This window comes from Lynx canadensis, chromosome D2, assembly GCF_007474595.2.
Source record: "Lynx canadensis isolate LIC74 chromosome D2, mLynCan4.pri.v2, whole genome shotgun sequence".
NCBI classification, from domain to species: domain Eukaryota; kingdom Metazoa; phylum Chordata; class Mammalia; order Carnivora; family Felidae; genus Lynx; species Lynx canadensis.
In genome coordinates this window covers 83265014-83280144 of record NC_044313.2, presented here as the reverse complement: position 1 = coordinate 83280144, position 15131 = coordinate 83265014, and the positions used below count along the sequence as shown (strand labels likewise).

Genomic DNA, 15131 nt, shown 5'->3' with positions numbered 1-15131 from the left:
CTGTCTTCCTTTTAGGTCTTTCATCAATTTTGAGTTTATTTCTGTGTATGATGTAGAAAGTGGTCCAGGTTTATTCTTCTGCATGTTGCTGTCCAGTTTTCCCAGGACCACTTGCTGAAGAGACTGTCTTTATTCCATTGGATATTCTTTCCTGCTTTGTCGAAGATTAGTTGGCCATACGTTTGTGGGTCCACTTCTGGGTTCTCTATTCTGTTCCATTGATCCGAGTGTCTGTTTTTGTGCCATCATAGTCTTTTAAGTTTTATGGTGCAGAAGTTTTGCCAAAGACAACAGCTTATCATTTTTTAAAATCAGTCCCACCCAGTGGTGGGAGGTAAATAGAGCATTTTATTGTGCAGCCCCTCAACTCGGAGACCCGACCAGCAAGAGCCCACACCTGTGTTCTCTTAGCTACATGTATGGTTCTCCTCCTAACTTCCTCCAGCTCATGCACAATTTACCTCTGACTGTGCTGTTGCTTTTTTTAACATAAGAAATACATTCAGCTACAAGCGTATGTAAGAAAATCCCATTTGTATCAGCAGCAACACAAATGGTATTTTAGATACTTTCTTTTCTATCGAAACTGTATGAGATGCCACATTAAATTATTTTTTCAATGTTCCACCTTTGCAAAGAGAAGTTGAGGCACAATGATTCATACAACAACACAAGGTAGGCGCATCTGGGTGTCTCAGGTTAATAAGCATCTGACTTCGGCTCAGGTCGTGATCTCACAGTTTGTGGGTTCTCCCGCATCGGCCTCTGTGCTGACAGCTCAGAGCCTGGAGCCTGCTTCACATTCTGTGTCTCCCTGTCTCTCTCTCTGCCCCTCCTCTGCTCGTGCTCTGTCTCTGTCTCTCTCTCTCAAAAATAAGCATTATTTTTTTTTAAAAAAGGTAAAGTACGTGTCATATGAGTCATAAAAATAAAGCAAGCAGAATATAAAGAAATGGAGGGAGTTGAGTAAGATGAGCAGAGAGAGGCCGTGACCATGCCCTGCAGATTGGTAGAGTGCTCCCAAAATTGCTTTTCATCATTTTAGGGTCAAAGTGAAAGAGGCAAACCAAGGAACAGACCAAAAGGAACAGAAACAGTTAAAAATTGGCAGGGGGGGGGGTGCGGGGGGGGGGGGGGGACTTGCGGTGGGAAGACAGAACCATTTCTGAGTCAAATGCCAGAAGAGAAGGGAATGTTTCCATCCTGTGGAACATCACAGAATGTACAATGTGTGATGTATGAAGTGGTCCGTGGTTCTCAGCACAGCACCTGGGACGTGCTGTGGGTGGGGTCTCTAAGGTCTGTATTAACAGAGGACATATTGCAGAGTATCAGGAAAGCTGTGCTGTATCCCTGTGGGCATCCACAGTCCTATGGGTTCCTTTCAGCCAGGCTTTTGAAGAAACATCCACAAGTACCTGGGTTGGGGCTTGCAATCACTCACTGTGAGGGGCTTCTGTGACAACCAGGACAAATAACTAATCTTTGTGCTTCTCTTTTTTATTTGTTGGGGGTTGTACACTTACTGGGTGCTAATTAACTTCTCACAGAGCCCCTCGGGGTAGGTCTGACTGCTTTCCCCTTGCACCAGTGAGTCCCCTGCAACATTGGAAGTTGAATACTTTCCACAGAGACACAGATAGCAAGTGGGAGAGGTTTAATTTGAATCTCCATGTAGGGGCCAGGGGCAGGCTGGGTCCCTAACCACTCCCTCTTTGCAGTGCTTCTTAAAAAGGAGGGAAACCTAATTACACATGCAACCCATCCTCTCCTGGGAGTGGGCCACTCCCTCACAGAGAAACTTCCATCAAAGGGTAATTTGAGCGTGGCTCCTGCACACAGAGGGAAGTCAATAGGATGGCTGCTGATCTTGGTGAAAAAAAATGAAAACCAAATCCATAAGTAAACAGGTACCTAGGTCAGCTATAAAACCTTTTCCTTAAGCCTCCACGCTTAACTTTTTATAATGCAATCTGGCTGAGCTCACGGAAGAGGTGCATATAGGTAAGTGGATAAAGTGATGTTGTAAATTAAAATTTCTGGGCATCCACCAAAGATGGTTTGAGAATAAACTACGTAAGTGAGCTAGCTCTTTATTGGTACCTTCAGTTTCTGATTTAAAGAAAAAAAAAAAACTATTTACACAAGATTTCAGTTAAATATGCCTTTGAACATTTATTGTAAAATTTTTTCAACATTTATTGTAAAAAAGCTATTTAGATAAACTATTTCTAGTTTAACTTATAAACTAGTTTAAATTTATTTCTTATTTTTTTAATGTTTATTTATTTTTGAGAAAGAGAGACAGTGCAAGCAGGGGAGGGGCAGAGAGAGAAGGAGACACAGAATCCCAAGCAGGCTCCAGGCTCCTAGCGGTCAGCACAGATCCCGATGCCTGGCTCGAACTCACGAACCGTGAGATCATGACCTGAGCCGAAGTCTGAAGCTTAACCGACTGAGCCACCCAAACACCCCAAACTAGTTTAAATTTAAATTAATTAGGGGCGCCTGGGTGGCGCAGTCAGTTAAGCGTCCGACTTCAGCCAGGTCACGATCTCGCGGTCCGTGAGTTCGAGCCCCGCGTCGGGCTCTCTGCTGACAGCTCAGAGCCTGGAGCCTGTTTCCAATTCTGTGTCTCCCTCTCTCTCTGCCCCTCCCCCGTTCATGCTCTGTCTCTCTCTGTCCCAAAAATAAATAAACGTTGAAAAAAAAAATTTAATTAATTAACATGTGGTAACACAGTAAAAATATTTATATACATGTATTTTCATATAAACTTTTATGTGTATAAAACATAACACATACATACAAATACACCTATATAACATGTAAATATATATTCTTGTATAAATATATGCATATATATCCACCTATGTATATTTATATACATATAAAATGTATGTGTCAATTAATTTTACTTTAGTTTCTGAAACATTGTCTAAATATTACATAGTGACATATTACTAAATAATTATGAGTACATTACAAATCTTTTAAGCTAAATTAGAAGAATAAACCCTAAATAAACATTTAATTTGTGGTTAATGATTATAATTATTATACTAATTCATTTTCACTGTATTTGCTTGTTAGAAGATCAAGCACCATGTTTTCTCTTAAGAAAGTTTTTTCATAATCAAATACTAATCATATATATATATTTTGAAATCGATATATTCCTCCCAAGAATACAGATTCATGGCACATGTAAATGACTGGATTTTTTCCAGAATACAAATTCTTATCAAACTCTACAATGAGCAGCCTTGCAACTTAAAGCAGAATGCAAAATACACGGCCAGTAGAATTACAAAGAGTCTAGGGGGACTGAGGAGACCAGGACCAGGAAGATCAGGCAGATGTTGCTACCGTGAAAGAATTAGAAAATGAGTCGTGCTTTGGCGCAGCTGGACCTTAAAGGGGAATGTGCGTAATACTAGTTCTAACGGGCCAGCGATCGACTGAGGCTCCCTTCAGTGCAGGGAACTTTATTGGAAGCTGTGGGCAGGAACACAGGCTGGGGAATAGTCCGGAACACAGGCAGGTGCAGGAGCCTGGGAACAAGAAGTGGAGGAGTGAACAGGTGGGTACGCAGTTTCCGTCTGATGAGCAGGGAGCACCTCACGTGAGTGGGTCCCAGCCGTCTTAAACTCTAGTGTCTTTGACTCAAGGACCAAACTCCAGGGAGAAAATGGCCTGGCCTGGGTCACCTGTGGTCTCCTTTGGCCTGGGATGGGCAGGACAGGACCAGTGATTAAAGTCAGCCGTGTCTGCGGGAGACAAGGCTAATTCCTCCTTTGAAATCAGGGTGTTTGGAGGGAGAGAATACGAATGCTTTGTAACCAAAACCCAACGAAGTCTACATGGGTCCTGTAGGTATGAACGCCTTTTTTTCAACGCCTTCTTTTCACGTATCTCAAAGGACTAAACCCAGTTCTTGTGGTGTGGCTAGCGCAGTCCCAGGCACGTAATTTTATCCACGAGGGAAATGAGTGACAAAAGGGGGACAGTGGCTTCCATGTACCAGAGTAGACAGCACACGGATGACAGTTCATTGCCAGCATGGGCGGCGGTGGGGGGCTAGATCAGCCTTGCTTGTTATTATTTATGATTTTTAGCGGCAGAGACAAACGTTAGAGCTTATTATTTTATAGTTCGTTTGGACCGTTTTAAAATTCTAATTAAGTAGTGCTGATGAGAATTCACACGTCTTAACTGACAGAAAAGCAGCTAATGCAATTGGAAATTTGGGGCCTCACGGCTGCTTCACAGCAGGCATCGGGGATCAAGGAAAGGGGATAATGAATAATCATTTGCTCCATGTACAGTTTGCTAAAAAGTCTTTACATCTCGCCTGCTTAGGCTGCTAATACACCTTCATTTTGTAAGACCACACAGGAACAGGAGAAGCGTTCTCCTTCAGCTGTCTACTATGTGTCTAATAAAAGCAAATCTGGGTTTAGAAGAAAAGACTTGGTTTGTAAGGATTATTTGTTGGAAGGCAGGAGAGAGGAATTGACGTGCCAGGGAGAAGAACCATTGTAATAGGGGAACTGTCTGACCAAGAGGTCCCATAGCTCTTGGGGATTAGGCAGAAAAAAACTTTTTTTTTTTTTTCCCCATAAGGAGTAGAGAGAATGAGAGGAGGGAAGGGGCCTTTAGAAGGCTTGCACACTGTCGCAGTTTAAGGGTGGGTCAAAATTCAGAGACTTGAAAAAAGGACACAAATTTAACCAATGTTTGGGTAACAAGAACTTCTCCTTTTCCTTCCTGTTCCCCTTTCCCTTCTTCTTCTTCCTCTCCTCCTCCTCCTTCTCCTTCTCCTTCTTCTTATTCCTCCTCCTCCTCTTCTCCTCCTCCTCCTTGATCAGTGGGGACCAAACAGTCCAGCTAACCATGTATGAGACAAAGTATGGGAATTTGGAGGATCTGTGCCTGGCTTCCCCATGACTTAGAGAAGGATGATTCTTTGCAATAAGCAGTTTCCTGGAACGCAACTGGCTGGCAGACTTCTTGCTCTTTTCTGGGAGCAAAGATCTTGGGTAAAATCCAGCACTGTTACGTGTAAAAGGGGGATACTGTCTGACCCCTAATCTTCTATTTTCAGGAACATAATTAGCCAACATGCTTTACTAGGTATTTCTTTGTTCTGTGTCCATGTGGTATTACTTCTTTAGAGGTCCCAAATAGCACGCACTTTATGGCAGGTATTAAACCACTCAGCAGTTACGACATTATAAAATATAAGCCCCATCCCCATCCTAATGTAAAGCAGAACCCTGGATTTATTTTTCTAAAATTTAATATCAGATACATCTCTAAAACACTCCTTCTATAAAGCCAAGGGAGGGGGAGGAGGGCAGGTGAATGAAAATCAGGGAAGGAAATCAGAGCACTATTAGCATAAGCTTTTATTTGAAAATGCCAGGCATGGAAGTGTCCCAAGGACCTTGGGGAGGGAGGACAGAATGTTCTATAGGACTTTAACAGTAGAGGATTGGCTAAGGTTCAGCTGGTTTTGAGAACAGAATTGCTCTTGGGGCAAGCAGCCAAGGTCTGAGTAGTCTGGGTGACTGAGAGGCGGGCGGGGAGCAGGTACCGACCCAATGCATACACCAGAGGTCCCCCTGCAGGGGGGGAATCTGGCTCTTTCACAGATATTGTACTCAATAAATACTTCCCTATTACTGTTTTTATTTTTGCAGCTGAATGCATTTTTCTCTGCAATATACACCTAAGGTATCATCAAACAGTTTCATCAGAGGTGGCTCAGTGTGTTGAGCCTCTGACTCTTGATTTCAGCTCAGGTCTAGGGTCATCGGATCAAGTCCTGTGTCAGAGAGATTCTCTCTCTCTCTCTGCTCCTCTCCCCAGTTCACACACACACACACACTCTCTCTCTCTCTCAAATAAAATTAAAACTGAGGTACCTTGGTGGCTCAGTCGGTTGAGCGTCCGACTTTGGCTCAGGTCATGATCTCGCGGTCCGTGAGTTCGAGCCCCGCATCGGGCTCTGGGCTGATGGCTCAGAGCCTGGAGCCTGCTTCAGATCCTGTGTCTCCCTCTCTCTCTGTCCCTCCCCCACTCTCACTTTGTCTCACTCTGTCTCTCAAAAATAAGTAAATGTAAAAATTAAAAAAAGATTGTAAATAAAACAAAATCAAAAAACGTCATCAAATAGTACCCAGTGGTCATGCATACACTCCACTTTCATGAGACGTCAGCCAGCTTTAATGAAATACTGTATCACAGTGTGGTTATGCCACAGCCACCATGAAAACTTCTCCTCAGACACAAAGTACTAGACTTCATAAAGACACAATTCAGAAGGTTCAAGGTAATTGAGAAGACACAGAGAAGGGATCTGTGCTCTATGTTCAATACAAAAGGCAAGAGAAAGAAGCAGCCAGAACTCTGAGAAGATGTCGCCCTCTTTTGAGAGCCACCTGTGTGTAGGTACACGCTTGGAGGGAGATAAGGGAGCATCAGAAATTGGTCTCTGAGCTTCAGTATCTCCTTTGTGCTTTTCTTCAAACAATCATCTATAAAAGTTGGCCTGCTTCACAATGAACAACCACAAAAGGCCAACTCTTATCTGGGTCAACTAGATAATTACTATTTGTCCAGTTAAGCATTGCATGTATCGATCTATTTTAGAGGATTTATGCCTCTTGTACATTTCATCAGGCATATTAATAGTATATATGTTAATACCTGATGATGTGAACCATTCATGACTAATATCAAAGATTACTCAGTCTTCTTTTCCTCCAAACTGTTGAGTAGCCTGAGCATTTGAGAAGTTCTTCATCCCCTTAAAGCCTTTCCTAACCTGTTTCCCTGATTCTACTCTTGGCTCCCACTGCAGCCTGTTGGTAACACAGCCGCCAGTGTTCTCCTCTTAACCATAGTCACCCGTATGACGTCCGTGTTAAAACTCCAGCAGTGGGTTTACTGAGAACAAAATCTTCAAAAGCCCCTGTGTGACCTGCCCCAGCCCTCTCTGTTCCAGCACACCACAGGTCTACATCTGGACTTTCCCCCTGGGCCATTAGCAACTTCCTCTTCCTGGGATGCCCCTGCTCGCCAGGTCCACGTTGCTCACTGTCTCCTCAGGGTCTGCTCACACATCAGTTTCTCAGGGACGTGCTTCCTGAACATTCCTGCCAATTTTATTATTCTATTATCTTGTCTATCTTGCTCAATTAGAATGTAAGTTCTGTGATGTCACAGACGTTGGTTTTGTTCATTGATGTATTCCAAAGCTCTAGAACAGTGCTTGGCCCATGGTGTACATTCAGTTAATATTTGTGTTCCATGAATTAATGAAAATAAATGGATGAGTGAATGAAAATTTCCCACTTACCTAAGTTTTCCAAAAATTTGTTAGACAACTGTGACTCTAACTTAATTTTCTGTTTTTTTAAACTCTGAAAAGAAAGACTTTATAAAGATATTTTAAAAGAATTTGGGGAAGAGGAGCTAGGGAGCTAAAAAAAATTTTTTTTTAAATGACTGTATTGTTTTATTATGCCCATTACAAGAAATTCAACATATTACAAAGATGAAAGTTTTCATGGACTTTTTATGGCAAACTCAAAATCATACCATTGGGACCTAAGCATTATTAATATTATTTAAATATCAATGCAGACATCTCCCTTGATATAGGGAGATATCCTTGACACAGAGTTTACAGATTAACAATGTTGTAGACCTCTCTGTGTCACTGTGTACAAGTGCATGTCTGTATACTGGTAGTGTGCAAATACTTTAAGCTGATAGGCTGGAGACACATGCTCGGTTGTAATGAGTTTACATATAGTAAACTCTCATGATATTTGATTCCAAAATGCATGTATGAATTGGCTTGACATATTAATAATTTAAGCCAAAACATAAATATAAAGGCAATTTAAACGTTGGTATAAATTTATATGAGTCAGTTCACAGTAAGTGACTAAAGAGCTATATTTAAAAAATCATGAAGTCAACAAATCTTTAGGAAATAACCACATACTTATGCACATCTGTAGATCAAAAGGCTGAAGAACTATTCATTGTTATAATTTATGTATATATGTAATGTAATATATGTTCGTATGTAGTTAGCAGAAATGCTTAGGTATGTGGACATAGACAACAAGTGGAGGGACAGATTTTTACAAAATGTATTGTTTAAAATTTGTTAAATTTCATTTAACGTACATTTATCAGAAAAAGGTACGGAAGAAACTGAAGTGTGGACACCTTTTTCTTTACATGAGAGACTTCATTCCAAAAGGTCTCTAAAGTTTTAAGAGAATAATGTTCAGGGAGAAGAAGTTGTTATAAGTCTTAAAACACATAATTCATTTTTAGGTTTCCTTGATGTATGATTCCCTGATAAGATAAAGGAATTCGTACAGATATATTTCATTCCACATTAATATTTCATTCCACAGTTTTAGTACTCACATATGACTCTGCAACATTCCCCAGAAATATAGAAAAAGGCATAAGTTCAATAGCCACGTTTCTTCATTGTACAAAAACAGTTTATGCATATACAAATGATTTCCTTGGCACATGTTTAGTCAATGTGTGAATGCACTAGAGCAGTTATAAGTTATTAAAGTGAAGTATTGGGACTGATAGCCATCTTCTGCAATATATTTAACAATGTACTCATCTTTGCTTTTTGATCGGTGAACTAATATTGCTAGCGAAAAATCGCTAATCATTCCATAAACTTGTTAAATGTCTTGAACCAATTAGGGGCAGGGAAGAAGCTTATTAATGCAAACCTTTAAGCCAAATTAATAATAAGCAGCATCATAGTTTCTGGAACAGTGACTAAGTGCTCCAAATCGTGCCGCGATTTGACTACAAGCGTTAGTGCGTTTACTGCGCACAACCACCCCATGCGGCAGATTTCCTCATTTTGTGATTCCCCTGTGATGGCTTCCTGTGGGCCAAGGTTTTGCAGTTCATAAGTAAAGGAGCTGGAAACTGAATCCAAACATCCGTGCTCTTTGCCACTATGCTATTACCATCCGTACATGTATCAGCTGTCAAGAGTGTAAGTGGGTGCACTCCAAAGCCTTTCTTTTTTGGTGTTGGTTTTTCTTTTGTTTTGTCTGTTTGTTTGTTGTTCTGTTTCTGTTTTTGTTACGGGGGCATAAGTCTCTAAGGAAAAGGATCCTAAGACACAGTCTGAACACTGTTCCACATCTGTGTCCTCGTCCAGACACCCTCCTCAAGTTGTGGGGAGAATGCATTCTTCTCCTTATTCTTCAGCAAAGATCTCATCAGAAAAGATACTGGAAGGCAGCCAGACCAGTGGGTGTGAGCTGGCAGAAAAGGAAGAGAATGAATCGGACTTTTAATGAGAGACTCCGCCTACGCGGGTCCGTACACATTGGGAAGCAAACCAACAAAGCCTTGTGCTGTGTTTCCTGGTGCGCACACCGCACACCTGTGCTCCCGGGCACAGCCTTTGGCCTGGGCTCAGCATCAGTGCTTGTTATTTTGACAAGGGCACACCCAGCACGTACCAGACCCTTAAGGCAACAATTTTTTTTTTATTTCTTTAAATTTTTTTTTCACTCTCTTAAATTTAAATTCAAGTTAGTTAACATACAGTATAGTCTTGGCTTCAGGAGTTGAACCCAGTGATTCATCTCTTACATGATACTCAGCACTCATCCCAACAAGTGCCCTCCTTAGTACCCATCACCCATTTAGCCCATCCCCCACCCAACCCCCCTCTATCAACCCTCAGTTCGTTCTCTGTATTTAAGGGTCTCTTATGGGGGCACCTGGGTGGCTCAATTGGTTGAGCCTCCGACTTCGGCTCAGGTTATGATCTCATGGTTCATGAGTTCGAGCCTCACATGGGACTTTGTGCTGACAGGTCAGAGCCTGGAGCCTGCTTCAGATTCTGTGTCTCCCTCTCTCTCTGCCCCTCCCCTGCTCATGTTCGCTCACTCACTCTCTCTCAAAAATAAATGAACGCTAAAAAAAATTTTAAGAGTCTCTTAACGGTTTGCCTCCCTCTCTGATTTTATCTTATTTTTCCTTCCCTTCCCTTCCCTTATGTTCATGTGTTGGAAAGGGCCTCACAGCGTGGACTGCAAACAGAGCTTTGAATCTATAGATAAATTCAAAAACATTTGCCTTGTGTAGTTATTAAGATCAATTCATTTGCATTTGAATGCCTATAAATATTTAATAAGATACATTCTGATGTTAATGTCAAGAATTAACAATATAAAGTTTTTAATAAGGAAAAGATATTAAGGAAATTACCATTTGTGGCAATACAGACTTGTACTTTCCATTAAAATGAAATTGTGCAAATTGTATTTTCCAGAAAATTACCTACAGGTTAACATTATTTCTGTCTTTTCTATTGAATGTTACTGAGTCCATACCAAATGATAGATCTTTATGTTGTTTGTATTCACCTAAGTAGCTTCTGAGCCTGGCATGCAATTTTTTTTTTTAACCTGATAAACCTCCCATAGCAAAGCATCTATACAGTGGGTTCTCCCACTGCTGCAAGGTTCTAAGAGTCTTGATGCCCTGGAGGAAACAGATAGCCTGGTCTGGGACCCTGGTATACAGCTATGCACCTTGGGTCACAGAATCTGGTGGAAGGTATAATTTATAACACCAACTACGTGAACTCAAGAGTTCTAACCACCCCACCCCCCCGGCTCCTATAAAGCACAGACAGCTTGACTTGTACATCATAGTGGGCAATTCCCATGAGACCTGTAAAGCTCAAATGGTATCGTAAATTCAAAGAGTCTAGAATTCGACGGGACATGGTCGATGACCTTTCTACCTTATTCAGCTTCTAGCATCATTGGGACTTAAATGCTGACAAAATATCCAGAATTTTTTTTTCAAGCGTTCACATTCAGTAAACATTAGCAAAAACCAGGCTGTCATCATTTTTCACTTTCTAAATGTCATTTCAAGTTGAGAGTGAATGCCATGTTTGTACTTTGATGTATAGGATTTTGGATCGGTATGTTCAGGAGCAAATTCCTGGTGCCAAAGTGGTGGTGGAGTCCATCGGTGCTCGCAGGCATGGGGATGCCTTTTCGCTAGAAGATTACACCAAATGTGACCTGACTGTCTATGCAATCGACCCCCAAACCAACAGAGCCATCGACAGAAATGAGCTTTTTAAGTAAGTCCTTTTGTTGTCTGTAACAGCTCTCCGCTGGCGCTATCAAAGGCCGTAAGTATTTAAAGTTTAAAACCCACTAAATTGTTATTGCAAGTGAAGTGTAAGCAGAAAATCAGAGACGATACCTAGGGTATGCGTGCCGAGATGTTTTGAGGCCCAGCGACTTTGGAGAAGGTCGGAAGGTCCATTGTGCTTATAAGCAAGGTGCAGTTCATCAGATGGTCTCAGAGTAGCTCCTCCTTGCTGCCAAGCCCAGCGGTCAAAGGGGGAACGCACAGATTCCTTCTTTCAGTGGCAGTTTGCCCGTGACAGTGTCACTAGGCACGAAGTTTAAGAATAAATATAGCTGTCCTCAAGGTCTTATTGACTCAGCAAAAATTGCTATTTTTTTCTTCCCTTGACCCCTTCCACCTCAGTCCATACTTCCCATCTATTTATTTATTTCATCCTGGTGAATTTGAATTTTGAGGTCTGAATCCTAAAAACAAAGAAAATGCAGAATTTTAAACAAAACGCTGCTACGTGTTGTCCCTTGGAAATGATTTTAGGACAGCTTACTGCTTTGTTGTTTTGTTGTTTAATTAGTTTCAGCTTTGCTCTAGTGACACCTAGCGCCCAACAGATTCTTGGAATGTCATTCTTATTTAAAGTAAGACACATTTTTAGTTAAACAATATATATTGATATATAACCCATACGTACATACGCTAAATATTTATTGGTATCTGTGCATATGTGTACCCAAATACATAATTCCAAAACTTAGTTTGCCTGTGTATACTAAGAGCAACAAATAAATTTAGGCGTATACTAATTTACATGTACGTATATCCCTATGTGGCTGCACTTACGTATTTAGCAAATATCTATTTACCCGTTTATTAAAACCCATTCATTCTGAATTTAGTCTTACTTTAAATCTGTTCTTCAACAAAATTTCACTGCTGCTATTTTAGAAATAATGACATAGTGATTTGTATCAACTTAATTTTTAAAAGAGCCGTGGTTATTAAGTATGTTATTCATCAGTTTATATTTAATAGATATTTGGGCCGTATGCAAGATAGCATGTTAATCACGGTGGAGAATAGGGATGACTAAAGCAGTGGCTTCTTCTCACGTTCTAGAATCAACATCCGAATGAAGTACTATTTAGATCCGCCAAGCCAGTTTTTGCATATTTCATTAATTTTAAAATTTATTTAGAAATATGCTTTAAAGTTACATACATTCGATCAATCGCCATTATTAACACTTACTTAAATCCACCTGTGCTGTGTTTTTATATATGTTGGTTTAAATTTTAAATATGATGATAGATTGTTTGAATTTAGGCTGTTTTTCCTAACTATGAAAACATTTGTATTCTTTAGGCAGTTAGCCCAGCGTTAATAGAGAGTAAAGTAAATGATCCTGATCGTTTGAATTGCACATGTAAACATTTTAGAGGTAAACAGTTTGGAAACTGAAGCCAGTTGGGTTTCAACTGAAACAAGTTTTCCCAAACCTAGATTATATTGTAAAGAGTAAAGATAGAAACTCAACTGAATAACAATTATAACTGGAAGGAAGGGGAGAATAGAGGATAACTATAAATCAAAATTTGTATGTTAAACAGAGAAGTGAACAGCCAGGAAGTATTAAAATTTTCCCTTAGCAATAAATAAACTTAACAAAAGGTTGGGGGGGGGGGTGGCACCTGGGTGCCTTAGTTGGTTAAGCTGCCGATTTCAGCTCAGGCCATGATCTCATGGTTTCTGAGTTTGAGCCCCACATCAGGCTCTGTGATGATGGTGCAGCGCCTGCTGGGGATTCTCTCTCCCTCTCTACCTCCCCTACTCGCTCGCTCACTCTCTCAAAATAAAAAATAAAATAAAATAAGATAAGATAAGATAAGATAAAATAAAATAAAATAAAATAAAATAAAATAAAATAAAATAAAATAAAATAAAATAAAATAAAATAAAACAATAAAATTTTCTCTTAGCAGCTTGAGCTGGGAGCTGAGACACTATAATAAGTTGAATATGTTATTAGTTAATTATTATTAATATAATAACCTAAACCCTACAGTTGTTCCTTGAAATATTTTATAGTGAAATTATATTGATGTAGTCCATAATCCAAGGCTCATAATGCACTGATATTATTCTCTATCCTGTAGTTACAAAAGCTATTGAAAATTTAGTTTTTAACATTGAAAAACTATACTAGAACATTAAGATTATTGCCTGATGCCCAGTCCAATGGAAAAAGGATTATTATTTCAACTTTCCCTTACCCAAAAATCTAAGCTTTTGAAGATGTTGGAATTCTCAGGCAAAGAATCAGAAATAAATAAATATATAAATAAGGTATTTCCTCCAAGGAGTCCACTTTGATTTTTAAAAATTGATATAGCTAGGGATGCCTGGGGGGCTCAGTCGGTTAAGCGTCCAATTCTTGATTTCGGCTCAGGGCATGATCTCACGGTTCTTGGGTTTGAGCCCCACCTCTGGCTCTGCACTGACAGTGTGGAGCCTGTTTGGGATTCTCTCTCTCTCTCTCTCTCTCTCTCTCTCTCTCTCTCTCTCTACCCCTCCTCCTCCTTCTCTCTGTCAAATAAATCTTTAAAAAATGAAAGAAAATTGATTAGCTATATCACAACTTTTTTTAAAAGCTTATAAATGCACAGAGGAGACTGGAATCCCTATAACGACATGCTAATTACTTACTTTGTTTTGTAAGGTTATGAGTATTTAGATCTTTTTTTTTTATTTTTGGTTATCTGAATTATTTAGATTTTTGCAGTAAATACATATTACTTTTATCCTGCTTTTATTCATCTTGTGGTTCTCTGAACTTCTTGTATCTACTTTTTTTTAATGTAGTTTCTATTTCTGGAATATCCTTAGACATCTTTTCACATATTTCTTACAGCCCATTCTCTATCCTCATTCCAGGATTCCCATTAAAATTCATTTTTTCTCTGAGGTTTTGGATGCTCTGTTCTTGTTCTTCCTCTCCTCTCTCTCTCCGTCTTTCCTGTTTGTGTTTTACTTTGGATAATTGCTGCTGCCTTGTTTTCAAGTTCACCGATTCATCTGTGTTAGCCTGCTGATGTCCTCATTAAAGGAATTCTTCATCTTTATATCCTTGTTTTCTTTCAAGTCTTCCATTTCCAGTTGGTTCTTTTCTTACAGTTTCTACCACTTTATGGAACTTCCTATCACTTCAAGCATGTTCTTTTCACTTTCCGATGGATTCTGTAAAGCACTAAGCAGGGCTGTACCAAAGTCTGTCTGATGTCCCAGCATCTGGGTTGTCTCTGGTCTGGCTCCAGGGCTTCATCTTCAGCAGACCCCGTGAACCCGTGCCGCTGGGGGCTTCTCTGCATTCTCTTAACCCTCCCAGCCCGACAGACTGCCCTTGCTCACGGCCTGGTCCCACTCTCACGGTGGAGATGTGGCCACATGGCCCGGGGCTCTGGGTTCTCCTTGTCCAGCCTGCGTGCCCGGGACGTGGGCTGGGCTCTCTCGGCTCTTCTCTTCCCCCTCCCCGTGGCAGCCACATACTGTGCCATATTTGTGGCGTGTCTTGGGGACAGGACAGTTCCCTGCCTCTCCCGACCAGTAGGCGACCTCTCTGTGCCCAAGAGAGCTCCTGTTCCTCACCCTGGGAGATGGTATTTTTGCTTATACCTCTTCCCCAGAAGTAGCGGTCCTTAGCTTGAGCCCTAGGGATTGGAATACTTCCTCCCCTCTTTCCGTGGCTTAAGGCTCTTGCTTTGCATGAGATAGGGGTCTGGAGAACTGTGCGTATCCAGCCTTGGCCGAGTGCTTCCTCTGTCCCCGCACAGGAAGGGGATCTCTCTCCTGTCTCCAGCCTTGTCCCAGTTTATCTGACAGAGGTCCTTGGAAATAGTCTGCAAGTGAGTTCAAGGGTCTGTAGCCTTACATGTTGGTACGTA

The 15131-nt window shown here is 40.8% G+C and overlaps 1 protein-coding gene across 1 annotated transcript in view; it reads left to right on the top strand.

Annotated features, from left to right (window-relative positions):
- Positions 1-15131, top strand: part of PCDH15 (protocadherin related 15) — a 786947-nt gene that overhangs the window by 745088 nt on the left and 26728 nt on the right. The window contains 1 exon segment of the mRNA XM_032595259.1: positions 11006-11182. Within this exon segment, the coding sequence (XP_032451150.1) occupies positions 11006-11182 (177 nt within the window).